The following is a 27,962-nucleotide window of genomic DNA, read 5'->3' on the forward strand; positions in this document are numbered from 1 at the left end:
GAAATTGTTGATTGTCAAAACCGTAGAGGTAGAGGGGAGGCTGGGCGCAGTGGCTCACGCCTGTAATCCTAACACTTTAGGAGGCTAAGGCTTGGAGGATTACTTGAAGCCAGGAGTTCAATATCAGCCTGGGCAACAAAGTGAGACCTTGTCTCCACAAAAAATTAGCTGAGCACAGTGGTATGCAGCTGTAGTCCCAGCTACTTGGAAGCCTGAAGCAGGAGGATTGCTTGAGCCTAGGAGTTTGTGGCTACAGTAAGCTATGATCACACTGCTGCACTGCAGCCTGGGCAATAGAGCAAGACTCTGTCTCTTAACAAAATAAAAAACAAACAAAAACCTGTAGGGGGCAGGGGATGCAGGTGTTACTGCCATCTAGTGTGTAGAGACCAGGGCGCAACTAAAAGATGTACAGGGCAGCCCCTGCCACAAAGAATGACCTGGCCCAAAATGTCAAGGGAGCCAAAGCTGAGTAACTCCACTGTGAAGAATAAGACTTTATTTACCCATTCTTAACCTCGAAATCCAAACCCTCCATCTCTTTTGTATCTGTAATGTGGTTCTTTCCCCCTCGCCGCCAAGTTATTTAAAATCTTGTTTTTGAGGTAGTTTAATATAAAGGTGATTATCTTTCATAGCATAGGAATTACATGGTGTATTGTTATTATTATATGTATTAATAACATGTATTATTGTTATTAAGAATTTACATTAGGCCAGGCTCAGTGGCTCACGCCTGTAATCCCAGCACTTTGGGAGGCAGAGGCAGGCGGATCACGAGGTCAGGAGTTCGAGACTAGCCTGGCCAACATGGTGAAACCCCGTCTCTACTAAAGATACAAAAAATTAGCTGGGCATGGTGGCATGTGCCTGTAATCCCAGCTACTTGGGAGGCTGGAGCAGGAGAATCGCTTGAACCCGGGAGGCGGAGGTTGCAGTGAGCCGAGATCAGGCCACTGCACTCCATCCAGCCTGGGCTACAGGGCGAGATTCCATCTCAAAACAAAACAAAAAGTAATAATAATTGACATTAATATTGCTCTAAACATGTTATATATAGATTAGAGTTTTCTGAAGAATAGTTTATTTGTACTATTTGTACTATAATAAGATCATTTGTACGCAAAAAGAAACTGCAATTGCTGGGTGGGCGAAGAAAAATAAGATCAAAGCACAAATATTTTATTTCAAACCAATATTTTTAATGAAAATTTCCCTGTTTTCTGATTTTACTTATGTTGAATGCCAATAAGAAATACATAAAGAACTCTGAGCATTTATATAGAACTTTCAGTTTCTGTCTGTCTAATTTGATGCTCTGCTTATTCAATTATACTAGATGTGTTTCTCAGAGTTATCCAGTCCAAACGTATTTGAAGAGACAATTTGGTGTAGAATTGTTAGTGTCCAGGCTCTTCCAAGCAAGGTCTTCCAAAGGGATATCTCAAAATTATTCCTTAGAGTTGAAGTGGCAATGTTACGTAGCCTAACTATTTTCATGCCATTAAAAGCTTATAATAGCTGATCATTAAAATGCGAGTTACAGATTTTATGTAAACACTACACATTTTTACAGAGATTTTTAAATCAGGTAATAATTAAAAAAAAAAAAAAAGCATATGCTATAGCCCCAAACCAGCTCTTATGAGTAGCATCTATCAAGTGGGTAATGAACATTTACTGAAGGCTTTATTTTAACAAATTAGTTTTAAACATAAAGACGGGCTCTAAGACATGATAAGGTAATTTCAATAAGATTATATCAAATCATACTTCAAGATGATTAAAAATATTACAGTACTGCCCAAGTTACTAAAGAATAAGAATAGTATAATGTACTCTTCACATTACCATCTTTGTTAATTCTGTTTTTCTAACAGCAAATGAAAGAGCACAAATTTTGCTAAGTCAAGCATTCCATTTACAGTACAGTTCTTTTTAAAATATGCTTGATAACAAAGTGTTAAATACTGAATATCTTACTTTTTTGTTATGAAGAAAGGAATGGTCAAGCATGAGATTTATGTAAGATCATTTGTACGCAAAAAGAAACTGCAATAGATGCCTGTTTCTCTCAACCCTTATGTATCAATAGTTTGGCAAAATTCTGTTGAAATTTCTTGTCATAAAATAAGTCAATGGACTTACCACTTGAGAATAGATATTTGCTTGTATATATAATACTACCATTATGAATAGAGTTCAAGTATTCCAAATGTAGGGATTTTTGAATCTTATATTAAATGGACATTACCAATTACTAATTATTACATTCCAAAGTTCCCAAGCTGAACACTCATTCTGCTCAAAACACAACGAAATGTTGCAGGTTGCATTTCCCAGTATTTCACTGGGTTGTTGAATAAACTTATTGCACTGTATAAAGATTTCTTCATCTTTGGCACTGTTGGACAGAAGTCATTTACTCCCACTCTTGCAATTGAATTAGAATGAAGGAAGATTATCTGTTGTAGTAGGAAAAAAGAAAGGATTAAAAATACCCAGTAAATGTAAACGGAAGATACTCTGTAGTCACCGTTTGTTTGTGGGTTTATTCATCTGTTTATTTTACATTGGCTTGAATGTATTTTCAGATAAAGTAGATGTACTCACTTATGCATGTTAAATACCTATTATAAAAACTCAAGCTCATGTGTTGTACACAAAAGTGTTGGGGAAGGACTCCTGCCAAGGCCCAGAGCATACTGCCTGGTCACGTGGGTCGCTGTCTCTCTCTCTCTCCAGATGGATAGATAGATACATACATATGTACATACATACATATATACATACATACATGCGTAATGTTTACTTTTATATACATACATATTTTTAAGTATACATACTTATGTGTATATATATGGTTACTTCAATGCCATATTTACAATAATGCATTTAAAACATTAGAAATGATCAGAAGAATGAAATTTAATGCTCTAAGAATTAGGCTCAGAATTTGATTGTGAAGAATTATTAGCTGGCATTTTCCGTGATCAAAGGAGAATTTTTATAAGTTGTTTTATAGAAAGATCTATCAACATCTTAAATGCATAATTGTAATATAGCGTTAATAGTTGAAATCACTTGATCTTATGTACACCAGTGGACAAATCACAATTTTACAGGCTGTGTACGTGTCTTTTTAAATTAAATTCTTACTCAAAAAGTATGGTAAATGGAGGAACTCTCCTTCATTCCCTTTAAACAGCCCTTCTAATTTCTTCTTTGGCCTTTTTGGTAACAGTGAGATTTCTGGGAAACAAAAGCAATCTACTTAACTGACAGCATTTTGGTGTGCTGAAGAGCAGAAGTCTTTTGCTAGCCAAAGTGGGATATCCTCCCTGGCTATTATTACCTCTAGATTCTGCCTTTATGCCTTAGTAAGACTGATATGAGACCAATCATGAAAATTCTAGGCATTGCTAAAACATTTAAGTTTGGTGTTCAGTCTCCCAGCTGCTCAATATAAGTGCAAGGTATAATTTACCATAGTACTGATCCCACTGGGAATGAAAACCTGCAACCTGCTGGACATCAGTGTGTTTACTTTGTGGACATTCATTGAAATATATGCTTATGACTTGTGTTCTTCTGTTTGTGTTATAATTCTATTCATTTAATTAATGCTAGCAAGAGTATAGGTAGATTTAAGAGAGACCAGAAGCTGGAAGCAGACTTGTGGAGCAAATTAAGCAGAAATGACATCAGGGATGGGGCAGCTTGAGAGAGGACAGACTCAAGTTGTAGTCACTGGCTAAACAGACATCCAAATGCAGCATTTGGAAAAGTCAAAGCAAAAGCTGTCATCTTGAGATTAGCACCTGCCTATATTACATTCATTTTGATGGTTTGTATCTCAAAGGAGTACGGTGAACGAAACTTGTTTAAAGATACATCGGAAAGAAATAGAGAAGAGGCAAAGTGGCTTGATGCCCAGTTTTGTTCTCAAGCTCCTTGGAAGATGAAAACTTTTGTTCTTGGGAAGATCTAAATCTTTATTAGATTCTCCAAGGAATCTGTGACCCCTTCCAGCCAGTTAAGAGTTGTCAAATAGAAGGAAAAGATTTCTAATAATAAATAACAACAAACGACAAAATGAGAACTCATGATGCTCCAGATGGTGACTTTAAATTTGTTATATACTGTATTCTGGTTGGAATGTTTAAAAAAAACATGTACATGTCTATCCTAGCACCACACTGAAAGCGAAAATACCAGGAGCCTCATCCTCTTGCTCTTCTTTGAGAAATGTTTCCAGATCAAAAGGACACGTGACCCTGCTCCATGTCCTCCTGACTAGTCCTGCCTCTGCATAGCCACCCCTGCCCTAAAATCTGAAATTAACTGTGCCAGCAGCTTTGCCACAATGTCCTCAGCAGTTTCAACAGAAGAAACCAAAAGATGGAAATGGATCCTGAGCTTTCTTGTGAGGTCGATGTAGGAACCATTCTCCTAAAGCTCTCCTACTTCTTAAAACACCTCATGCAACCTGGAGAGTCATTATGTTTGAATCACCCTTGTTGCTTACTTGGTCTTTGCTTGAGGTATGCTAAAGTGTGTTATAAAAACTGAAGAAAAGTACCAATATCTACTGAACACAAGTAGAATGTTTTACCTGGAGGTATTTCAACTCTGGTAATCCTGAAGGGATTTTTTTTAGTTTATTGTTTTCCAAATGTATTTCTCTCACACGTGGTATGTTAGCAAGACTCCCATTTTCGATATCTGTGATTTTGTTGTTTCCCAGGCCCAGCCTAAAAATGATATAAAATGCATCAAGTCTTACACAGATGGTTAGGTGTGATAGAGTTAGCTGAAAACACCACAAACTACCTGTCCTATTTATATATATGTTCAAAGATATTTCATGACTTTATTTAATAACCTATTTCAGTATTTAACAACTATCTCCCAGTTTTGTCAGAAAATTCTTTAACCTAAATTTAACAAAAGGGAAATTTGAAAAGTTATTTTCTTCTTTTCACTTGATTTGCCCCTATCAGCAGAGGTGGTAATAATGGTGGTTCTTTTTTTTTTTTTTGAGATGGAGTCTCGCTCTGTTGCCCAGGCTGGAGTGCAGTGGCACAGTCTCGGCTCACTGCAACCTCAGCCTCCCAAGTAGCTGGGATTACAGGTGCCCTCCACCATGCCTGGCTAATTTTTGTATTTTTTAGTAGAGATGGGGTTTTACCATGTTGGCCAGGCTGGTCTTGAACTCCTGACCTCGGGATCTGCCTGCCTTGGCCTCCCAAAGTGCTGGGATTACAGGAGTGAGCCACCACACCTGGCCAATGGTGGTTCTTTCTAGTTTTCCCTTCACACTTTCCAGTTGCAACAGCAACTAGCTAAGGACAGACAGTGATCTCTACCAGGGTCCCCGTGCACATTCTCCAGGAGGTATCATTCTAAGTTAAAATTTTGGGAAGATTTACCTTTGTAGTTCTTTGTATCGTTTAAAATCCTCAAGTTCCACTGTTGAAATTTTATTATAATCTAAGTGAAGCTCCAATAAAGTTGGTGGTAAGCCTAATAAGAAGAGAAAGATATATGTTAAGTCAAGTATAACTAAGCCCCATTGACTATTTGTTTACTTTTCAAGTTTCAGATTATGGATTTAGGCAACTTTTTAGGCAGTTACTCTTTTTTTTTTTTTTTTTTTAAGACAGAGTTTCACTCTTGTTGCCCAGACTGGAGTGCAGTGTCGTGATATCAGCTTACTGCAACCTCCATCTCCTGGGTTCAAGCAATTCTTCTGCCTCAGCCTCCTGAGTAGCTGAGATTACAGGTACGCACCACCATACCTGGCTAATTTTTTGTACTTTTTAGTAGAGATGGGGTTTCACCATGTTGACCAGGCTGGTTTCAAACTCCTGACCTCAGGTGATCCACCCACCTCGGCCTCCCAAAGTGCTGGGATTACAGGTGTGAGCCACCACACCCAGCCTGGTACCTACTTTTTGTTAACTTCTTATTATGGTAAAATTGTAACCATTCATAAAAATAGTAACTAGTATTATGAACCACCATGCTCAGCTTCAACAGTTATCTCCATTTTTCCTATCTTATCTACTCTATTAATTATTTATTGATTTGTTTATCTGTTTTTATTTTGCCACATTTCTTTTGCTGGAGTATTTAAAGTCGAATCTTACACATAATGTCATTTCATCTGTAAATTCTTCAACTAGATGTCTCTAACTGATAAGGTCATCTTGTTTTTTGTTTTTTAACATAACCACCCTGTTAATATCACATCTAACAAGATTAATAAATTCTTTACTGTCATCTAATATAGTAAAGTTTCTCCAATTGTCTCAAATACATCATTTTACAGTTGATTTGTTCAAGTTAGGATTAAAGGAAGTTTATAGAATGCATTTGGTTCTTATCGCTCTTGAAATCTCTTAATGTACAACATACTCCCTCCTTTTTTCTCCCTCTTCTATTGATTTATTTCCATATTAATTTGTTTGAGACACTCCTTTTGTGGATTTGGCTGACAGCTTCCATGTGATATCATTTATCAGGATCCTTTAACTTCTTCCTATGCCCTGGTAGTCAGATGCAGAGATGCATTCAGATAAAAGTAAATCGGCCTTTCACCTGAGGGTCTTAGCATTCATGCACGATTGTTGCCTAGATCCATTCTGTCATTAGGAATTGGAAAATGGTGACTTCTGATGTCATTCTTGATGGATTTATTAGCTGGAATTCTTCTCTAAAGAATTTTCTTTCATTAATATTTAGTTACTTTGTAAGATTGTTTTTATAGAAAAAGCAGCAAAACTTGATTCTTTCAAGTAATGAATTCATGCAATGCCCAGAGGTGACCAGTTAAGGTTTTTTGTGGTTTTTTTTTAAACACCATTATAAACACGGATTTTTACTCTATTTGATATGTTCAGGTCATTGCAGTATTTATTCTTTCTTTTCTTTTTTTTTTTTGTGGCAGGGTCTCACTCTGTCACCCAGGCTGGAGTGTAGTAGCACAGTCTTGGCTCACTGTAGCCTCCGCCTCCCAGGTTCAACTGATTCTCTTGCCTCAGCCTCCCAAGTAGCTGGGACTACAAGCCTGCACCACCATGCCCAGCTAAGTTTTGCATTTTTGGTAGAGATGAAGTTTCACCATGTTAGCCAGACTGGTCTTGAACTCCTGACCTCAAGCGATCCGCCTACCTTGGCCTCCCAAAATGCTGGGATTACAGGCATGAGCCACTGCGCCTGGCTCTATTCTTTCAATTAGCAGTAGTTTTTATGTAAACTAAGTGTATCTGTAGTACCCCCACACATGGCAGGTGCCCAGTGAATAATCTTTCCTTCTCTTCTCAACGGGGCATATCCTGACCCCCACTCTCCCCAAATGAACTGAAGCTGGAATGAAAGGTACTGACCAGAAGATTCCATCAAACCTCATTTTGTTAGCCCTATATACAAAGTATTTGTCAACCCAAGTATCTGGTTAGCTAGCTGGAAAATGTTTTCCTTTTTTCAACTCTTGATGAAATATTTCCTTTCTGTATTAGCAATAAAGACTGATGAAGATAATTGAAACATCCTTATGAATAGCAATAATAGTTTTCATGACTGAGTTTATTTTGATAACAGAATCTATTTTGAATTTTAAAATAAACTAGGGGGCAAAAAAATAATTCTTGTAAACTGAGAAGGTTCTAATTTCTTGAATTTTGATTAATTGAGCTTAATTGTATTTATGGAATGATTATATGGACCCTCCAGTATGTAAGTTAAAGGTTCTGTCCTCAAAGACATTATTTGCTAATTTAGAGCAGATCCATCATACATACAAAAATCACTAGAAAAATAGCTGGTGCAATGTGCCAGCCTATTCTGGAATAGGTTGTACAAAATTGGAAGAGAAAAATCTCTGGGAGAGGACTTGTAGAAGTTGAGGGAACTGTTGTGTCCCTTAGGAAATGAGGAAGGTGGATAACCAGAGAGAAGAGTGAAGTGTAGCCTCTAGGATAAACGAGCAGAGGTGTGAATTTGGCAGAAGCTCAGTAACTGCTGACAAATTAGCACACTTTTGTACCAGAATTTGTTTCCACCCTGTCGTCAAACAGGTCTCCCCTCTTCCCCACATAATACTATGCTGTAGAACTTCCTGAATGAATAGGAAAGAAGACATTTTCTTCCTGTCCGCATGATAACTTGTTGGGTCTGGTTCGGACCCTCAGGATATCTGCATCCTTTCATCTTGCCACAGGGGGTAATACTGACTGGATTATGCCACGCAGGCAGTCAGCTTTCACAGGTTAGTGAATTCTGAATGTCAAAGGGATTTGAAGGAATAGTTATTTAATTTGAGAGATTTGATTCCAATTTAAATTTCTAAAGATTCCTTTTGGCTTTGAAAGAATCTTGAAAACGTCATGAGAAGTTAAACCTTTACTTTTAAGATACACTTTGAAATTTAAACAGAATTTTGCAGTGTAGGAAAGACTTTTGGTGTGAACATAAAGAATGGCCATGCCAGGAGATGTGGCCTGGAACAGCAGCTCCCTCCTCCAGCCCTGTAGGCTGCCCTCCTCTCCTCCCTCTACCTTCCTCTTTTCCTTGTCTTCACTCTCCTTTACTGCATGTTAGCTTCCAGCATATGAAAGGGATTTTATATGTTTAACTTATTGGGTAGCATTTGCATTTTTTGTTGTTTTTCTAAAATGGGAAGGTAAATGTAACATTTTTGGTTTCTTGTAGAAAAACATCTACCTCCTTTAAAGCTAGACTGAGGTGTTTTTTTGGATTTATATAGTTCTGAATTAAACTGTTTTCCTGGATAGAAAAATTATCTTTCCTCTTTTACTTTAGATGATCTTTGGGTGACCTAAGTGAAAGGTCACCTCTTGATTAATAATAACAGCTTTACTGTGTCTTTTAAATTATCCGTATATGTTTGTTTTATTGATCTTCTGGATCAGGTGAGTAGATTAGAGGGGGTCATGATGAAGTTGCTGCTTTAACTCATGGATACTGAAAGACGGAGCTGTTGGAAAGTAAAAATATGTTGTTAATCATAGGGGTTATTTTTGGCCCAGTTAGTCATCAAAGCAAAGAGAGCATGTGCCCTTGTTGGGAATAAGGAAAGCAAGACTTTGAGCAAGAGTTCCAAGAAAGGCAATCCTATGCAGCTAATCATCAGACAGGGAGCTTGGAAGTAATGGGTTAGAACACTGGTCATCTGGCAGACTTAAGGAGCATTCTACTTGAGGTGCTAGCTTTGGGTCACACAAAGCCATGATAAAGAGCACAGTGCTCATCTTGGTAATGATTATGTCACAGGTGGTCACTTCTTACGTGCTGGATGTTGTTCCCAAACCCTTCTGTGTATTGGCCCATTAATCTTCACAGTACACCTGGGAAGAAGCTGGGTACAAAATGCCTTGCTTTGAATGGCATGTCCATTCCTGCCAGAGCCAGGGGCTGCTCAGTCTGGGCTCATAGGCTCCACCTCAAACTGTGGCTAAATGCCTGGGGACAGGGTCTCTTGCCCCATCTATCTTTCTCTGCTTTCTTCTGTATAGAGTTCTCCACCTCTAACAGGTACTGCACAGAATGACAGGTATAAATGAGTAAATGTCAGGAAAGAGAAGGAAAATTAAAAGTTCATTGCTTCTTAATGTTTATTCTTAGTGGAGTAAAAAAATTGTGGCTTAATTCTGTCAGGAAAAAAAGCACTACATATGGCATTTTATCTGTGTGTAGACTACATTGACCAGATTTACTGGTGCAAGGATTTCTAGTTGCAGTGTATACTGCACAGTTTACAATACTAGACTGAATCGTTATTGAAAGGTGACAACTTTAAAATACCATATCTTAGATAAAGTAAATACAAACCTTTAGGAACTGAGGTCAGTTTTGCTTCTGCAATTCTGATATGGAACACCGTCACCCCTTCAAATGCCCCTGGCTCTATCCCATTATTATCAAGAGGGTTTGCACTCATTTCTGTCAGGGGAGAATGACATGACTTAGCACACATAGGTTGTATATAAAGGAAACTCACAGTGCAGAGAAACACATCCCAAGAATGAATATCCCAAGAAGCGTGAGCTTCGTCCTTTAGGCTCATTTTCACTCGGTATATCTGCTTCTGTCTATCTACTGTCCTTTCTGTCAGCATCAGAAAAATACTGCTTTGTATTATGTAAACTGGAATATATGAGACGTTCACTATTATTCACTTTCAATTACCATATCAGTGACATTTTCACTCTCCTCGAACCATGAGCACAATTAAGGTTTTGTTATTGTAATAGTGCATCAAAAAAGATCATCCTTCATATAATCCAAAATGTTTACGTTTTTCTGTGTACATTTTTGTGTCTTAAACTTTTTTTAAATTGTAAGTCAATTAGAAATTGTTGTTTTGTTAGCAGAAATATAACTTTGAAGAAATGCCAGTAAGTGAGGCCAGGCACTTGGTTGAATTAAATGAATAAATCAATTAGTATCTTGGTTATGAATTTTGAATGGATATTATAGGGAGATGGCATGGTTATATGATGGGTGTCAGAAATAAAATCAGGTAGAGTTTTAAATATAAGACAAAAAATTCCTCACATCGATAATCTTAAAGCAGATAAACAAATGTTAGGTGCACATTCCAAATAATATCCGAACTAATTTTATGTATTGTATTTGAGTAGCTTATGCAATACATTAAAAATACTACCTTTAAATTAAATAATAAGTTATATTTTATTAGGGTCTGGTCAGAAACAGAAACCATGCTAAGTGTTTCAAAGGAGGTTCTTTTTTTTTATTTTTTTGAGATGGAGTTTCACTCTGTCACCCAGGCTGGAGTGCAGTGGCGCAATCTTGGCTCACTGCAACCTCCGTCTCCTGGGTTCAAGCAATTCTCCTGCCTAAGCCTCCCGAGTAGCTGAAATTACAGGTGCCTGTCACCACACCCGGCTAATTTTTGTATTTTTAGTAGAGATGGGGTTTTACCATGTTGGCCAGGCTAGTCTCAAACTCCTGACCTCAGGAGATCCGCCCGCCTTGGCCTCCCAAAGTGCTGGGATTACAAGCGTGAGCCACCAGGCCTGGCCTCAAAGGAGGTTCTTGAGGGAGAGAGAGACAGTATTACAAAGATCATATTTTCTTTAAGTGCTAAAAATTTTGTTGGACATTTTAATTGGCTTATAAATGGCTTATCTAGGCAAAGATTATTCAAAAATTAATTTTGGAAATTATTCTTAATAGTGACGATAAAGTGTTCTACATCTGCTTGTTTGTTATAATTTCAAGATGTCCCATTCATTTGAAAAACTTACCCAAAACGTGTAAAGCATTCATTCCTTTGAATGTGTCCTTTTGTATTTTCTTAACTTTATTTTCATGAATTCTGAGTTCTGCTAATGATTTGGGAAGATTAAGTGGTATTTCAGTTAGTTGATTGTGGGACAGATACAGCCTTCGCAACTTCTTTGTGGTTAGAAAGGCTTTTGGGTGAATCTTTGTTAGCTTGTTGTTGTTCAGGATCAGACCCTTGATCAAGCATAGAAAGTTACACAATATTAGGAAGTGGATTTGATTTACCAGTGTTCTACAGTGATTAGCCAATCATGGAAATCAGTACAATTTATATCATTGGTGTACTAGATCACCCATGTAAAAACTTTCCCAGCCCAATCTAAACTTAAAAAAAAATTTTGCTACTGAGTTAGAAAGGTGCAGAGCTATAATAATTAATGTTGTGCCATTGGTTTAGATAGAAGTGCATCTTTTTAATCTTTGAATAGATAATACATTCATATGGTTAAGCCCTCAACCTCTACTCAGCCTCCTATTTCCCTTCAGGGAAGTGACCAACGATATTATCTTTATCTTAAAATCTATTTACTCTGCAAAACTATGTTTAGTGCATATATACCAAATATACTTTTGCATGATTTTGTCTACTTTGAAAACCTCACTTCTTTCATATTTACTAATGTTTACCATTTCTCCCAGAACAGAGGCCTGTAAGGAAAAAACTCCTATAGTGTGCCCTCAGCATTCTGGCATATTTTAGATATTGGGGATATAGTAATGGATCCTGAGAAATGACTCAATCTCTTATCAGTTTTTTGGATATTTCTCAGGGCAATAAGACAGCATCCTCCAGAGGGGGTCTAATAACTCCAGAGAGTAAAAAGAGCTCGTACCAGTGCGAGTGTGCTCTATGCACAAGTCTTTTGCAACATGTCCAAGGGTACATGGCTGCTTGGGTGACCAGCCATCTCAGTCTACCCAGATCATGAGATTATGGGATGTGGGGATTTCAGAACCAAAACTGGGAACGTCCTAGGCAAACTGGGACATGTTGGTAACTCTGATAACGATTTTCATTGCAAAATGAACGTAGCTCAGTTCTTTACTTATTGCCAGATTGTTCAAAGAGAATTTTCTGTGTTTACCAAGAATGATGACAGGCCACTAAGCATCTTCAGGACCTTTTTGTCCCTCTTTACCAATCCAGGTCATCTGATTTTCTCAAGGAGCAGCTCTAGATTCATTCATTTTATGATTTTGTTCTCAAATTCATTTCACAAAAATCTCCCTTTGTTTAATATGCCTCACTGGTATTACTCATATTGTTGTTTTTCCATGGCAGAAATACACATTTTGGTTGCTGAGTAAACTCCTTTTATCTGCACGTTTCCTCATCTCACTCTTGGCCCTTTGTGCTTTCCTTTTCTCACCCTCCAGAAATTCCAGATATATCACTATTGCTAAACGTTTCACCAAGAAAGCCTAGGAGAAGAGGTGAAACTACATTTTGTTACCAACTGGTAAAATATCCTCGTTTCTGAGTGTGTGATGCCAACTAAAAGTATCTTCTCTTTTCGTTTGGTTACACTGAAAAATGAGGTGAGGGGAATTTAACAACTTGGTGGATCATCAAGATGGTTTGTGAATCCTCTCTTGATTCCATGAGGTAAATTTAGCAGGAATAATCACTCTCCTTTTAATGATGAGGAAATGCGTAAAGTGAGGAAAGGTGATTTGCCTATGCTACCCAACAAATGAGGGTTAGAGAGGCCCCACCACAAAGTGAACCTGTGCTTCAGTGAGATCCAAGCCTAGTGCATTGGGCTTTTATTAGTTTGTTTTTCCTAATTAAAACATGCAGTTGTTGGAACTGCATAAAAGGAAGGAAAAGTCATACAAAACTGTGTAAGAGGTTTTGTGCAGCACTAGTAAGAGCTGCGCCACACGGTGGACTGCCTGTCCTGCACGGTGAGCTGGCTGAGTGATCCAGTTAAACTGCACTCTCAGTGCCAGCTTGGTTATCACAGAGCTTGCAATTCATCATTAACAAACAGTGTAAGGACAGAAGATGAGAAGAGCATAGCCATTCAGTAGTAGGACAGTGATTCATGCCACATGTGTCTAATAATGGCTGGAAGTGAGCTGGGAGGGCTGTGAGTGTGTTCAGTGATTTTGCTCTGACTGTATCATCCTTCGTGTAAGAACCCAAGTGCCAAACAAACAGCTAAAACATAACACAGAGAATTTGTAGAATGTCTAAAAAATAGTTTGATTCTCTTAAAAGACAGGTACCATATAAGGTGATATTATAATTATATAAATGTTTTGTAATTATGTGGTATACCCACAATTCAAGTATAAAGCATGTACTTTAAAAAGTGATTTACATCAGTACTCCTGGTCAGTCTGCTAATAGTAGCTTGGCAGTAATACTACTTAGCAGCTGGGGGCTTTCCCACCATTGGTCTACACCTGACATGCATTTCTCAAAGAAAATCAAGTAGGTCTAAGAAAGCTCCTGATACCTTTTAGTTTGTCATTTCCCTGTGAATAACAAGAATACATATGGACTAAGTCCCTGGAATGCTCCTAAAATGTAATAAAATAATGATATGACAAATTTAAAACTTTCGTAGCCCCAGTATTAAATATGCCATTAGTTATTATTCTTGTGGTTATCTAAGCTGAAAAGGGGTTGAAGAAGTGGTAAACGCATCAACAGGCTATATTTCCAACTTCTGATGGTAGAATAATGGCCTTGCCATTCTCCAAAAGATTCTGTGGCCTAAAGTTAGTGCGGTGGACTGGGTGGATCCTCAGTGGAATCCATTGTGTCATTTCTGACGGTCTTAATGTTTTAGTGAGCCCTAACTTATAAATATATGCTCTTCCAGTTGCTCTTTTATATTGATAACGGAGCCTTACCAGATCTGAGCTGCCTGCACACTTTGAAAGTGAAAAGAGCAGACAAGGTGCTGGCTACCTGACCGTGCAGTGTGAGAGCTGGATTTTGTAGGGAGGCTTGATGCGAGGATTGAGCATCCCTCAGTCTCCCTTAAGTATGATCAGCATGCATGTCCTCTATCCCACGGTGACAGGGAGGAAGGGATGGGCCAGCAGGGTCCTGCACTGACCCAGGGTGACAGGGAGGCATGGTGACCCCACATCTCTCAGACACAGGAACAGGCCAGGCCTGCATGGTAGCAAGGGGCTAGTATGGTTATGGTATTTTCTACCCTGTTCTCTTAGTTTTATGTTACCTAGATATGACAGACTTTAAATTTGTTTTCTCCAGCACAGCCTGAGAGTGTTGGGAAATGGCCTGGAGGGCCGGGCGCGGTGGCTCACGCTTGTAATCCCAGCACTTTGGGAGGCCGAGGCGGGTGGATCACGAGGTCAGGAGATCGAGACCACGGTGAAACTCCATCTCTACTAAAAATACAAAAAATTAGCCGGGCGTGGTGGCGGGCGCCTGTAGTCCCAGCTACTTGGAGAGGCTGAGGCAGGAGAATGGCGTGAACCCAGGAGGCGGAGCTTGCAGTGAGCCGAGACTGGTGAAAAAAGAACCGTTCAAAAAAAAAAAAAAAAAAAACCAGGCCTGGCTTACCACCTCAGATGATACAGAACCAGAGCTCTTCCTCTAATACCACGCTGGAGTCAGCGAGGCAGGAGCTGTGCTGAGGGGAGGCGGTGGCAGGGGGAAATGAGGCACTCCTCCAAACCCAATTTCAGACTAAATCAGAAATTTTACTTACTAAAATCTAGAGACTTCAAAATGATATTTTTGGTTTGTTTTTGTTTTGAGACAGGGTCTTACTGTGTCACCCACCCTGGCTAAGACTACATGCACCACCACCATGCCAACTAATTTTATATTTTTTATAGAGGTGGAGTCTTGTTATGTTGCCCACTCTTGGGCTCAAGTGATCCGCCCGCCTCAGCCTCCCAAAGGATTATAGGCATGAGCCACCACACCCAGCCCAACATGTTAAACGTGGAAGTAGTAATCTTTTAAATCCTAGAATATTAAAATGATACTAATATAGTAAAGAAAAAATTCTTTTCCTCTTTAAAGATCCAATAAAGAAGCCATACATGTATATATTAATCAATCAGATATATTCTGTGTGCTGCTGTTAGAGATTTGTGGTGTCTTAACACGTTTGGGTAGAGATTTCTTAACACTGTTTGCTAATGATTGCTATAAGTAATTGTTTTCTTGTTCATTTTAATGTATAGTGACTGTTACTACCTGAATAGATTGTAAGCTTATTTGAGGACCATTAAACTCAGCCTACTGCGTTTTACATGGCTATTATTTAATAAATATCCATTGAATTAGACTATTAATTGAATGAAATCCGTAATTTTTAATTGACTAGAACTCTGTTGAATGCAGGGATTTTTGTCATTCTTTGCATACAGAAAAGTAAGACTTGTTTATACTAAGTATAATTAATCATTATAGTAAAGATAGAGTTTTCACTTAAATCTTTGAAAGTATGAGGATATATTCTTACATAAAGTGAAGTGAGTCCTTTAAAATCATTTTCTTTGATTTCCTTAATTTTATTGTTTTGAAGATCAAGCATTCGAGTATCAAATGGAATGTTGGTTGGGACTGAGGTCAAACCTTAGAAAGAAACAAACATATTATATAATAGAGAACCATGCTGAAGATGAGATTACTAATATGGTAGAAATATACATTTTTTAAAACCCATGATTATCATCAAGTTACAGATGACTTAACAGTCATAACAGATGACAAAAAAAACATTGCTTTGGGGGAAGACCTCAGGACCTTTTTGAGTAACTTATTAATTTTTACAAGGTGTCTAGATTGATATAGCTGTCACTACTCATCCCCTCTAAGGTGGAATAAAAGGAGATAAATTGGAGCGACCTTGGTGGCTGTGAGAAGGTGACCAACCACTGAGGTGCAGCTTCTGTTGATGTACCTTTGGCTGAGGAATATTAGCTTTCTTTGCAAATTTTCAGGCTGCTACAGTGCTAAATTGGAGCATGTGGGTCTTGATAATTTTTCTTTCTTTTTTTTTTTTTTTTTTTTTTGAGACAGAGTCTCACTCTGTTGCCCAGGCTGGAGTGCAGTGCCATGATCTCGGCTCACTGCAACCTCGGCCTCCTGGGTTCAAGCAGTTCTCCTGCCTCAGCCTCCTGAGTAGCTGGGATTACAGGCGTGTGCCACCACGCCTGGCTAATTTTTGTATTTTTAGTAGAGACGGGGTTTCCCCATGTTGGTCAGGCTGGTCTCAGACTCCTGACCTCGTGATTCACCTGACTGGGCCTCCCAAAGTGCTGGGATTACAGTCATGAGCCACCGCACCCAGCCGGGTCTTGATCATTTTAAGAAGCCTTAGATAGTTGTGTTTAGAAAATAGAAAAATTAGATTTTTTTCATGTATATTACCAAAAACTTCACCACCCATTTCCTTTAAGTAATTAACTTCTCTAATTAGTTGTAAATTCTTTGATTTCCACATACTGATTCATATATTATTATTATTATTATTATTATTTTTATTATTTTTATTTTTTTACCTTGAGACAGTCTTGCTCTGTCGCCCTGGCTGGAGTGCAGTGGCGCCATCTCGGCTTACTGCAACCTCCACCTCCTGGGTTCTAGTGATTCTTCTGCCTTAGCCTCCCGAGTAGCTAGGATGTGTACCACCATGCCTGGCTAATTGTTGTATTTTTAGTAGACACAGCGTTTTGCCGTGTTGGCCAGGCTAGTCTCGAACTCCTGGACTCAAGCAATCTGCCTGCCTTGGCCTAGATGTCAGTACACTTTTGATAGAACCGTCCTCACTCCTGAAGTGTAGTCATACATTTAATAGCCAAAAATTGAAGAATTGAAAATCTAGTATTTGAATATCAACATTCTATCCTACAGCTTTATGTACTTTTCCTTTCTATACTTTAAAATTGGCCAGGCATGGTGGCTTACGCCTATAATCCTAGCACTTTGGGAGGCCAAGGTGGGTGGATCACTTAAGGTCAGGAGTTGTTAGACCAGCCTGGTCAATATGGTGAAACCCTGTCTCTACTAAAAATACAAAAATTAGCTGGGCATTGTTAAACGTGCCTGTAGTCCCAGCTACTTGGGAGGCTGAGGCAGGAGAATCGCTTGAACCCAGGAGGCAGAGATTGCAGTGAGCCAAGATAGTGCCACTGCACTCCAGCCTGGGTGACAGAGTGAGACTCTGTCTCAAAAATAAAAATAAAAAATAGGCCAGGCGCGGTGGCTCACGCCTATAATCCCAGCACTTTCGGAGGCCGAGTCGGGTGGATCGTGAGGTCAGGAGATCAAGACCATCCTGGCCAACATGGTGAAACCTCGTCTCTACTAAAAATATAAAAATTAGCCAGGCATGGTTGTGTGCGCCTATAATCCCAGCTACTCAGGAGGTTGAAGCAGGAGAATCGCTTGAACCCAGGAGACCGAAGTTGCAGTGAGCTGAGATCGCGCCATTGTACTCCAGCCTGGGTGACAGAGCAAGACTCTGTCTCAACAAAATAATAATAATAAAATAAAATTGACACTTTCTTAAGAAATTTAACCCTATATAGGAAGAAGAAGGGGGGTAACTTGATGAATTAGCAAGGTAGAGGTGTAGTTTTGTTTGTTAGAATAGATTAATTTTGCCATTTTTATGAACACAGGATATTAGTTTTAGAAAATGAAGTGGAAGTCTTATAGGAAGCTGGAGGTTCTGCAGAAGGGATCCTCCTGGTAGCACAGATTTTGACAAACCTACTCCTGCCCTGCCCCTGTTAAAACTGAAGTTCTGAAGAGTTTCATCTCCTGAGGAAGGAAGAGTGATAAGTGCCCAGACCCTTTTTATGGTCATGTTTTGGGGGAGGTAGGGTGGGTGCAGCAGCATGCTGATGGCATGTCTGACTGTCACAGATATCCTTAGGTGGATTTTGTTTACTAGAGTTTTTTCAAAGCTAAATGTTCGGGAGACTGTGTGATGGGAACACCAGCTTCCTGCCATGAGGTAGCTTGGGCTTCTCAGGTCTTTGGTGACAAGTGTGTTCTGGAGTAGTTTTATGCAATATCTCATCCAGGGTCTTCATGTTGGAAGCATATGACTGCTCTGCCGTGGCACATATGGAGGCCAGCACATGGGGGTGGTCTGCACTAAAGATAAATGTGTCCTTATTCACCATCTTACCCAGAACTAACCCAGTTTACATCTGGTGGAGTCATAGCAGATACACATATTTTTATCTGGAATTTTGACTTACAAAGTGCTTTAACATGCACCCACTCTGCAAACTGTTGGTAGGTAACGTTTTTTCTTGTCTGAGATGCAGTTTAGTACAATAGTATGTTCTCATATTCCCTAACCTCTTCTCACACCCAGCATCTGTCTCAGCTTCTGCATTTCTTGTTCCTGCTGCTGTTTCCACAGTCATTCTACATGAACAAGTTTTCTCAAACAGTACTTGCATCTTAATCTCTTTCTCATGAGAATTCCATAGGTAAAGCTTAAGACCCATTTTTTTCCTAGCCTATTTCATTAGACTTTACTAGTAAGTCTAGCTCGTATTAGTCTCCCCTTTTTCTGAATGCTTTTTGTTTGCCTCTCATTTTGTCATATAATGACAAACTTCATTAAGGTCTCTAGAGTAGATTATTATAAGCTTTAACTCTTGCCGTGAATGCTATGGCAGTAGGAAGCAAGTCTAATGCTTTTCAAGACATCTGCTCATACAGACTCATGAAGTGACCCTGATGGGCCATCAGCCCCTGAGTGGGAGTTGTGTGCCTTGGCCTCCATAGTGGGCCCAGTCTCAGCTGTTCCCCTCTTGGAAATAGCTGAGAGCAACAACTCTTGATAAGCATTCCCATCACATCCCCTCCCTGAACGGGGCATGGGTGTGCTCTTGAGTGCTCCTTCGTTAGAAGTATTAAAGAAATAAAATACTCAGCAAAAAATTATAAATTTTAAAAAGACTTTATCCACTTTTTTCTTAGGCAGTTTTAAACCCAAATTGCTAAAAAGCAAATAAAGCATTATCTTTAAAAGGTCTAGATTAGAGATTTCACAAGCTTTCTATAACTCATTTCATTGTTCTAGACACACAGCTTATTTTGTTATCATGGAGTTTTACTGAAAAGTACAGTCTCAACCTGCTAACACCCTGAGATAGACCTGCACGTGATGTCCATTCTCTCTGAAGGGAATTAAAATTAAATGCTTTGATTTAACTGGGGAAGAGAAGGAAATGTTCTATGTACAACATTCCCTTAGTTTTCCTCTGATTTTCTTAATTTTAAAAATAAGTTTGGATGTACTTTGGGGTTTGCTGTACTTTCCACCTAAAAACTTAAATGAAAAAAATCTTGTACACTCAATGAGATTATTTTTGAAATTTCGGTGAGACTTTTTCTATCCTTTAAATTGTCAAAATAGCATTACTGTTCTTCAAAACAAAATTGACTTATATTCTTACCTAAATCTGAGCAATGTACAACTCGTGAATAGCACTGACATCCAAATGGACACATTGGAAACAGATCAAATGGAAAAAAAGAGCTTCTTGGCTCTCTTGTTGGAAAAAGAGAGTTGTCCTCGTCGTCATCATCATCATCATCATCTGTGTCTTCCATATCCTTCAGCATCATATTCTTCAATGCGATGTGTGAAGGGCTAAAGAAGGGTTTGGCAGAGCACAAAGCCAGGAATAATAGGAGCACATACTCCTTCATGGTGTCTTAGTGTAGAAGACCAGTCTAGGACTAAACAGACATTGGATATTAAGTTTAAATGGATATAATTCCTGCATATATACATTTCTCAGTTCTGGCAAGAATGCAATGAAATGGCATTTTAATCCATTGCTTAGCTAATGTGAGAGTAAATTTATAAAGATTTTGGAAAGCAATTCAGCAGTGTGCATTGAGAACTCTAAAAATATCTCTGTTTTTCAGATAGTAATTCTACTTTTTAGAATCTAGTCTCAGGAAACATTTCTTTTTTTTTTTTCTTTTTTTTTTTTTTTTGAGACGGAGTCTCGCTTTTTCACCCCGGCTGGAGTGCAGTGGCTCAATCTCGGCTCACTGCAAGCTCCGCCTCCTGGGTTCACGCCATTCTCCTGCCTCAGCCTCTCCGAGTAGCTGGGACTACAGGCGCCCGCCACCACGCCCGGCTAATTTTTTGTATTTTTAGTAGAGACGGGGTTTCACCGTGGTCTCGATCTCCTGACCTTGTGATCCACCCGCCTCGGCCTCCCAAAGTGCTGGGATTACAAGCGTGAGCCACCACGCCCGGCTCAGGAAACACTTCTAATGCACAAAGATGCACAAAGATGTTCATCACAGAATTATAATAGCAGAAATATTTGAGACAATTACATAATGGTTAAAGGGGAATAGTAAAATAAAAGAGTATAATTATTCCATGAAATATTTTGGAACCCACAAAATGCTTGCAAAGACATTTTAAAATATGGGATATTATCTTTTGTGAAATAAAAAAAAGCAAATATAAAAAATCCATAAACTATATAATTACAAACACTCAGAAACAAACAAAAACAAACCTGGCAGGAATATACCTGATTGATGATAAACTGGGCACTAGAACCATAGATGACTTGTGTTTTCCTTTTTCCTTTAACTTTCATAATGAGCAATGAGTATTACCTTTATAATGAAAAAGCTAATAAACATTTTAAAAACAGAGACAGATTATCTTACCTAACTCTGTATTCCCAAAATCTTTCTATTGCCTGAATGTATTCAGTGTCTCTGAAGGAGGAATGTCTTCATTGTCTCCTTAGACAACATCTGGAATTTTTCCTTAACTGATTTCTCTCCACCTTTCCCAACCTCACTCTCATAGTTGGTCACTTTTTCCACAATTGGTATCTTTTTCCTTCTAATCTGTTCCATTGTCTAATATTTGATCCAAACTGTCTGATGTCCAGACTATTCTTTCTTACTCATCTTTCCACTGAGTTCTGTTTGTTTTGTTTTTGGGGGGCCATGTTGTTTTCAGTTGCATTTTTAAAATGCACACAAAACAGAACTATACAAATGAGAACCTTCAGAGCATAGATTTATTGCCATATTTACATATCCTAATTCTTAAATTATTACCTGTGAAATGTGTATATTCTTTGAAAATTTCAAAAATTAAAAACATTAGGAAATTATTAAAAATAGATGCATCCTAGAGATGCTCATTGGTGAAGCTGAGACCTGGCAGGAGGGCATCCACTCACCACCACAGCAGAGGGCTCCTCAGACCCTAATAGTCCACCAGGCTACAGTCACCTAAATAGTCCACCAGGCCTGCCATTGCCCGAGTTCCAGAGAGCAGCTGAGCTGCAAAAGACTTCTCTAGTCAGCCAGGATTGGCCCAGCCTCAGGAAGACCTACCCCTCCAAATCCCAACTGGTTATAATTTCCCAGAACCAAAAAATCAGCTTTAACATCTCTCCATGGGCCTGCTTTTTCCTGGATTTAAAAATCAAGAATGAATTCATTAGCTTAATAAATATCTTCATTTATATATGGTATGTCTTTTTAAATCACCAGACGAGGGCTAGAATGTCCTACTGTCATTAGTTATTAACCTGATAATTATTTAATTTCTCATATGCTCCAAAAATCTAAATGGTGGCAAGAACATTTGCCCACTGGGTAGCTGGATGGCACTGGTCAGGTATGTGTGATATTCCTGTGATAATCCACACTAACTTATGCTAGGAAGGAGGTTACAGGACAGATCTGAGAATGGCAAGAGTTTTTTATATTTTAATAATCCTATCCTGATTCCCATTTCAAAACTAGCCCTAGCCTCCCATCTGTACACTACTTTGTGGAGGTGTTAATTTAGATGTTATTCTAGACTCATCCTTCATAGGAAATGAGACATAAAGAGCTTAAGTGACTTGCCCAAAGTCACCTACCAAATATAAATGGAGCCAGAGCTAGAGCTCATGTGTCCCAACTCCCTGTTCTGTGCTGCCTTCTGCTCCAGCTCATGTGGGGGGACTCAGTTGTTTTATCCAGAAATCTCGTGGCTTCATGGGCATACTCTGTCATTTCTTCTAATCTAACCAGTGTACAAATTCCTGTTCTGTACACATCTGTACATAAAGAAGCACATGTGTAGCTTGGATTGGAAGGTAGAGAATAGAATGATTGTGTGATCAGATTTGTGCAGTACTGGGTGAGAGATTGTGCTGGCAACACAGGGTTCAGTGGCTTCTGTTGGACAGCTCCAGGTGGAAATCACCAACTGTGGCTGACTACTGTTCTGTAGCAGGCATGGGGTGTCCCTGCTGGCAGGCAGGTTGATGTTTCATATTCCAGTCATCCTGGGAATCCTGTATGGGGTCCTGGTAAAGGTTACTAGGGGTTTCCTTTTCAATATCACTTTGTCCCTGGCACATTGTCTCTGTGCCTTGGCTGTCTGTCTTAACTTTGACTCATTATGTGTTTTGACTTAGGGCTGTTGTGTGGCTCCTGACTCCTTAAGGTTTAGTGCCTAGCTTTGCCTCCACCTTCAAAATAGTCATTCCCTAGAAAATTCAGCTCTTGGTCCTTAGCTAAATCAAAGTTGGCCCCTGATTCCAGTTTATTCTGTAACATTCTTGCATTACAGCTCTATCTTCTAGGTGCATAGCTGCCCTTGACCTTGTCTGACCTTGGCAACAAGGAGCTATAGAATTATAATGTCATTTAAGGTCCTGTTTCTGGCTTTCTTCGAGGCTGCTGGAGTTATTCAGTGGGCATTTACCAAGCACCCACTGTAACCCAGGCGGTGTCACTCGTCAGAGTGCTGAATCTCTTAAAGTAGAGCACACCTTCCTCCCCATCCTCTTCTCTCCCACACTTCCCTACTCAAAAATAAAAAACCCACAACTCCTAATCAACTACTGTCAGGTATACAAGATCGTAAAGTTAACACTTGAATGTCAGGTACGTTAATAGAAAAACTAAAAAATAAAATGCCTAGATTAGTAAATAGACAATGTAAACTGTATATACTGTGACTTATGGGGTAGGAATAGGGGTGTAGGGCTTTAACACTGGATGTGTGGTACCTAGAGCTTTGAAAGTAAAATTCTTCACCGTGTCTGTCTATGCATAATCCTGAACTAACAATAGAACTAAAGACATTTAGTTTGAGACCAATAGAACTAAAGACATTTATAAAAACATATTCACATGAAAAAAAGATTGAAGTAGAATATACAAACCTGGTAAGAGGGATAATGGGATTATAAACAAAGCATTTTTTTTTCTTCCCATGCATAGTTTTTTAATTATGTTGCTTTTAAAATATTTTAAATGGCAGTCCGCCAACAGAATTTTCTTTGCTTTATTTCTGCATATACTGCTGTCTTTTCCTACCACTTTTGGTAGGAATTGGTATAATCAAAGGTTTCCCATACACACTGTTCTCGTCTATCTCTACCCAAAAGTCAAACAATAGCACCTACTTGGGAAATTGTTTTGGGGTTCACAATTTCTTGAGGCTTAATCCTATTCGTTCTGGTCAATGGGAAATGAAGATTTTGGTAAGGTTATTTTTTAAGTTGGTTGATTGTGCTTTTTTGTTTGTTTTGTTTGTTTGAGATGGAGTCTCACTTTGTCACCCAGGCTGGAGTACAGTTGCACCATCTTGGCTCACTGCAACCTCCACATCCCAGGTTCAAGTGATCCTCCCATCTCAGCCTTCCAAGTAGCTGGGATTACAGGCATGTGCCATCATGCCTGGCAATTTTTTATATTTTGTAGAGATGGGGTTTCACCATGTTGGCCAGGCAGGTCTTGAACTCCTGACCTTAAGCGATCCACCCATCTTGGCCTCCCAAAGTGTGCCACTGTGTGAGCCACTGCACCCAGCATGATTGTTTTAGTTTTTTTCCCATAGAATCTTTGAACCAAATGGACTTTAGATTCCCAGTCTGGACCGGAAAAACCTATTTAACAGATAATATATCCAAAATGCAGAAACAAAAAAATTATGGAACTTTAAAAAAAAATGTAAAACACCAGGAATGTGTTAGAGATCCAGAGTGGGGTGCCAAGAACACGTCGTGGTGTTCCTTGTGGCCTGGCAGCGGGAGCAAGGACTGGCCTCAGCTCCTTTGCACACCACATAATGGTTTCCCAGATGCCTTCAGCCTTGTGCCACCGTCAAGAGAGGCTTCCCCAGTACTGAGTTGAGGTTCAGGGTGAGGAACGGGATCAGGTATGAGGAGCAGAACTGAGAGTTGAGAGGAGAAGGAGAAGGCACACAGGGCAGGGAAGGCAGGGAGCAGAACAGTAGTGGGCCTGCTTTTTTCCACATCCCTGCCTCAGGGCCGCTGACCAGCCTCCCAGTGGCATCTGGAGAAGCATCAGACGGGGCCCCTTCCTTTGTCTCTCCTCTTTCTTGGACTGATAAGTTACAGGAGACCTTCCCTGCCTTTAATCAAAACTGAGGTAAAATGAAAATATGAAATGGAGACTTCTGCCTGCAAGTTTTAGGCAGTAGCATTATCTGTAGTTGTTGGGAAGCATTCTAGTTGCTGAGCAGTGGAGGCAGCCACTTTTATATAGTAGTTAGGCCCTTTCCTGGAGAATAAGAGATGGAGACCTTTGAAACAGGAGTTCCTCCTGGTGGTGAAGGTTCCAGAACATTCTGGAACAGGGAGCATATCCACCCTGCTTGAATAGCTCCAGGGATAGGATACTACCTCAAGGCAGCATCTTCCACAGTTGTCCATCCATGGCTGTTAGGAAAGTCTTTATATGGAAACTCAAAAATGCCTTCTGGAAAATTCATTTCTCTCTGCTAGTTCTGTCTTCTGTTAGCCTTTTACAGTTAATCTAATCTTTTGCATTCGCGTATCCTGGTTGCTTGCAAAGAAAAAAGTCAGGCCAACCTTGATTCCATGAGGAATTCATTATTTACACTCTTTACCTGAGTCTCTTGCTGGGTCTCTTCCACCACTTTGTTAATAAGTACAATTAAGTATAGGTCCTAAACCTCCCCCAGTTCAGTGTGCAACTGTTTACCAATAGGAAAATAATGGAATGTCTAGGAGGGAACCCTAGATAGCAGTATTTTTTTCTTATTATTCAGAAAGAATGTAGAGAATATTATATGTCATTTAAAATGATATGACTTTTGGCTGTTTTATTTTGAGTTTATTAATGAGGTACAACCTCTGTTTTATTAGTTTTGGCAGTATTCAGGTTATTCTGTTTTTAAACCCTTTAAAAATATTAAATCTTCTTCTCAGGAATACTCAATATTTCCCTGATTTAGACCAGTTTTGCCAGTGTTTTCCACTCATGGAAAGCTTTGGATTTTGGTTTCAAGTCTCTCTTAATCAGAGTACTATTTGGAGTATTCTTCCAGTACTACTGCTGTTACTAATAAATCATAGCAGCCTAAAGCTAAGAGAGGCCTTTGAGACTTTCCCCCCTGGCCCTCTTTTACTGAGAAAAAGCTGAGGCAATGAGCGTCCAGAACTGGCTGGAGGTGGTGGAGCTGAGGGCTGGCCTCCTCACCGCTTATTGGTTGTGCTTTGCATTAGACTGCATGTCCTCCTAAATGGATTTTAATCTCATAGTTACTTCCAGACAGTAAACAGACTTTCCTCTGGAAAAGCCTAGGTAAGGAGGTTTGGCCAAGCTCTTAAAAGAGTTCATAACATATGGACTGGAAATATAGCTTAAGAAGCACATAAGCTTTCTTGTTTCCATTTAACTGGTCTACAAACTTAGAATGGAAAGTTTATCTAAGTGAAATGGTATTTCCTCTCAGACACTATTATTAGGTAAATAAGTCACTGTGCTTTTAAATCCCATGTTTAAAGGCCTGCTTGGCAACTTTTCCCCTTGGTTTAAACATGCCTATCAGTTCACAGGTACCGGCGTAGCAGATTTCAGCATATAAATGTGATTTAACATACTCCATATATTTCACAGAAGGAATGCAAACCAAATTCATATGTAATCAAGGCACCGCCTTGTAAGCTAACAAATGAGTTAAAAGTCCAAGCATGCTTTTGGAAACTTATTCACAGTACCATTTGTTCATGGATACTGAGAAAGATAGCACTTCCTTAAAAAGTAGTTTATTTTACCTTAGAAGTATAACTAGCATTCTGACGAAGCATTCTGGCTGTTCTTCCTTTTATACTAATTTTGCCCTTCATTAATTTCTCCACATGTCTAGCAACCAAGCTACTGTCTTAATAAACAAAATCTGCTCCCTCTCCATTTTTGTAATGTTTCCCACAGTGCCTCAAGACTTGTGCTTGTAAAGTTAATCGTTTTTGTCTCAAACCTCAGATCAGTTATCAGAATATTTGTTTTTAATTGAGTAGTTAGTTGTAACAGAAGACTATATATCCTCTGTTCTTTCCACTACTACACTATACTCCTTAATGCCAAAAAACAAACTAAAAACATCAGGATCCTTTTATGTGTGTGGGCTTGTGCTTGATTTTTCTTTCTTTTTTTCTTTCTTTCTTTTAACAACTTGATTCTTGGATTTAAACAACTTTATTTTTAGGGAAATACAACCCCCTTAGGTTCTTTATGACTCAGTCCCTACACCATGTGGCCACTGTTTCTTGGGTGCCACACCTCTGAATAGATTAACATGAAAGAATGCTGTGCGCTATTTAGATTACTAAGGAGTAGAATATTGAATACATTGCTTAAATTTTTTAGTCTAAAATTTAATCAGAAATTTACTTTGGGAGTGGACAAAGGAAATCTTTGAAAGTGTTAAATTCTGACTGTATACATGCTGTGAAAATTTCCTAATCTTTCATATTGAATATAGTGCTAGCTAAACTATTGCTGATAAGTATTCTTTCTTGGAATTGTATAGATTTACGTTTGAACTTTTTAGTGCCATTTCATTATGATAAGGAAGACATTTATCAAGGAAAAATATGAATATTCAAATGTATAAGTAAAAATGACATTTCAGTAATTCACACATTTTAAATACACATTAGAAAATATTTTAAATATTGAAAAATATATTTACTGTTTCATTTAATATAGCTATGATATCCCCAAACTTCATGATCATTATTATAGTAATGTTACTTTCCTAGATAAAAATACAAGATATTTAGATGACTTTTAAAATCAATCATGTTAACATTTATGGTAAGGCATGACGACAGGTTTTCACTTAGCTGAAAAAAAAGTCACAAAATTATATTTAAAATAAATTCATTATAGATAAGACATAAAACTAGAATAATTTTAGGTACAGATTTAGGTTTGTATTTAAATGCTGATTTTTAAGAAATTATAGAGATAAACTGTGGACTTTATCATATTATTTATAAGCATTATTAATAACATTAATGTCTCCTTAGTATTGACTGTAAAGTATACATTGATACATGTAAGATAGACATGAAACATACCTGTCAGAAGAGAGTAGTCCTCCTAAAAGTAGAAGTTATCCACCATGTACTACTTATCTATAATGTAAATGTTCTCAGACACTGTGTAGGAAGAAAAGATGAGGAGGTATTACATTTAAAAGAAAAAAAACACCCTTCAACACAGTCCTGGTGTGGCTGCACCCTGGGTGATACTGGAATAAACTGCTCCCACAGATTAGTCCATGTTAGTACTGAGGAGCAAGATTAAAACTTGTTACTGCTCATGTGTT

The 27,962-nt window shown here is 38.7% G+C and overlaps 2 protein-coding genes across 3 annotated transcripts in view; one reads left to right on the forward strand and one right to left on the reverse strand.

Moving 5' to 3' along the window:
* The window catches only part of CENPP (centromere protein P), a 294,971-nt gene that overhangs the window by 136,838 nt on the left and 130,171 nt on the right, over positions 1-27,962 (forward strand). The gene's annotated exons all lie outside the window — the stretch shown is intronic.
* On the reverse strand, positions 1,181-27,925 carry ASPN (asporin). Of its 2 annotated transcripts, XM_032164525.2 has the most exons (8): positions 27,712-27,925; positions 19,762-20,047; positions 15,798-15,910; positions 11,298-11,511; positions 9,856-9,966; positions 5,433-5,526; positions 4,616-4,754; positions 1,181-2,465 (listed from the first exon to the last, which is right to left on the reverse strand). In XM_032164525.2, exons 2-8 carry the CDS (start codon positions 20,015-20,017, stop codon positions 2,268-2,270), a joined length of 1,125 nt encoding a protein of 374 aa, XP_032020416.1. In that variant the 5' UTR covers positions 20,018-20,047; positions 27,712-27,925; the 3' UTR covers positions 1,181-2,267. The 2 variants fall into 2 exon arrangements, with proteins under 2 accessions (XP_032020416.1, XP_032020417.1); XM_032164526.2 differs by lacking the exons at positions 4,616-4,754; positions 5,433-5,526.

The sequence above is a fragment of the Hylobates moloch genome, unplaced genomic scaffold, assembly GCF_009828535.3.
Source record: "Hylobates moloch isolate HMO894 unplaced genomic scaffold, HMol_V3 SCAFFOLD_10, whole genome shotgun sequence".
NCBI classification, from domain to species: Eukaryota; Metazoa; Chordata; class Mammalia; order Primates; family Hylobatidae; genus Hylobates; species Hylobates moloch.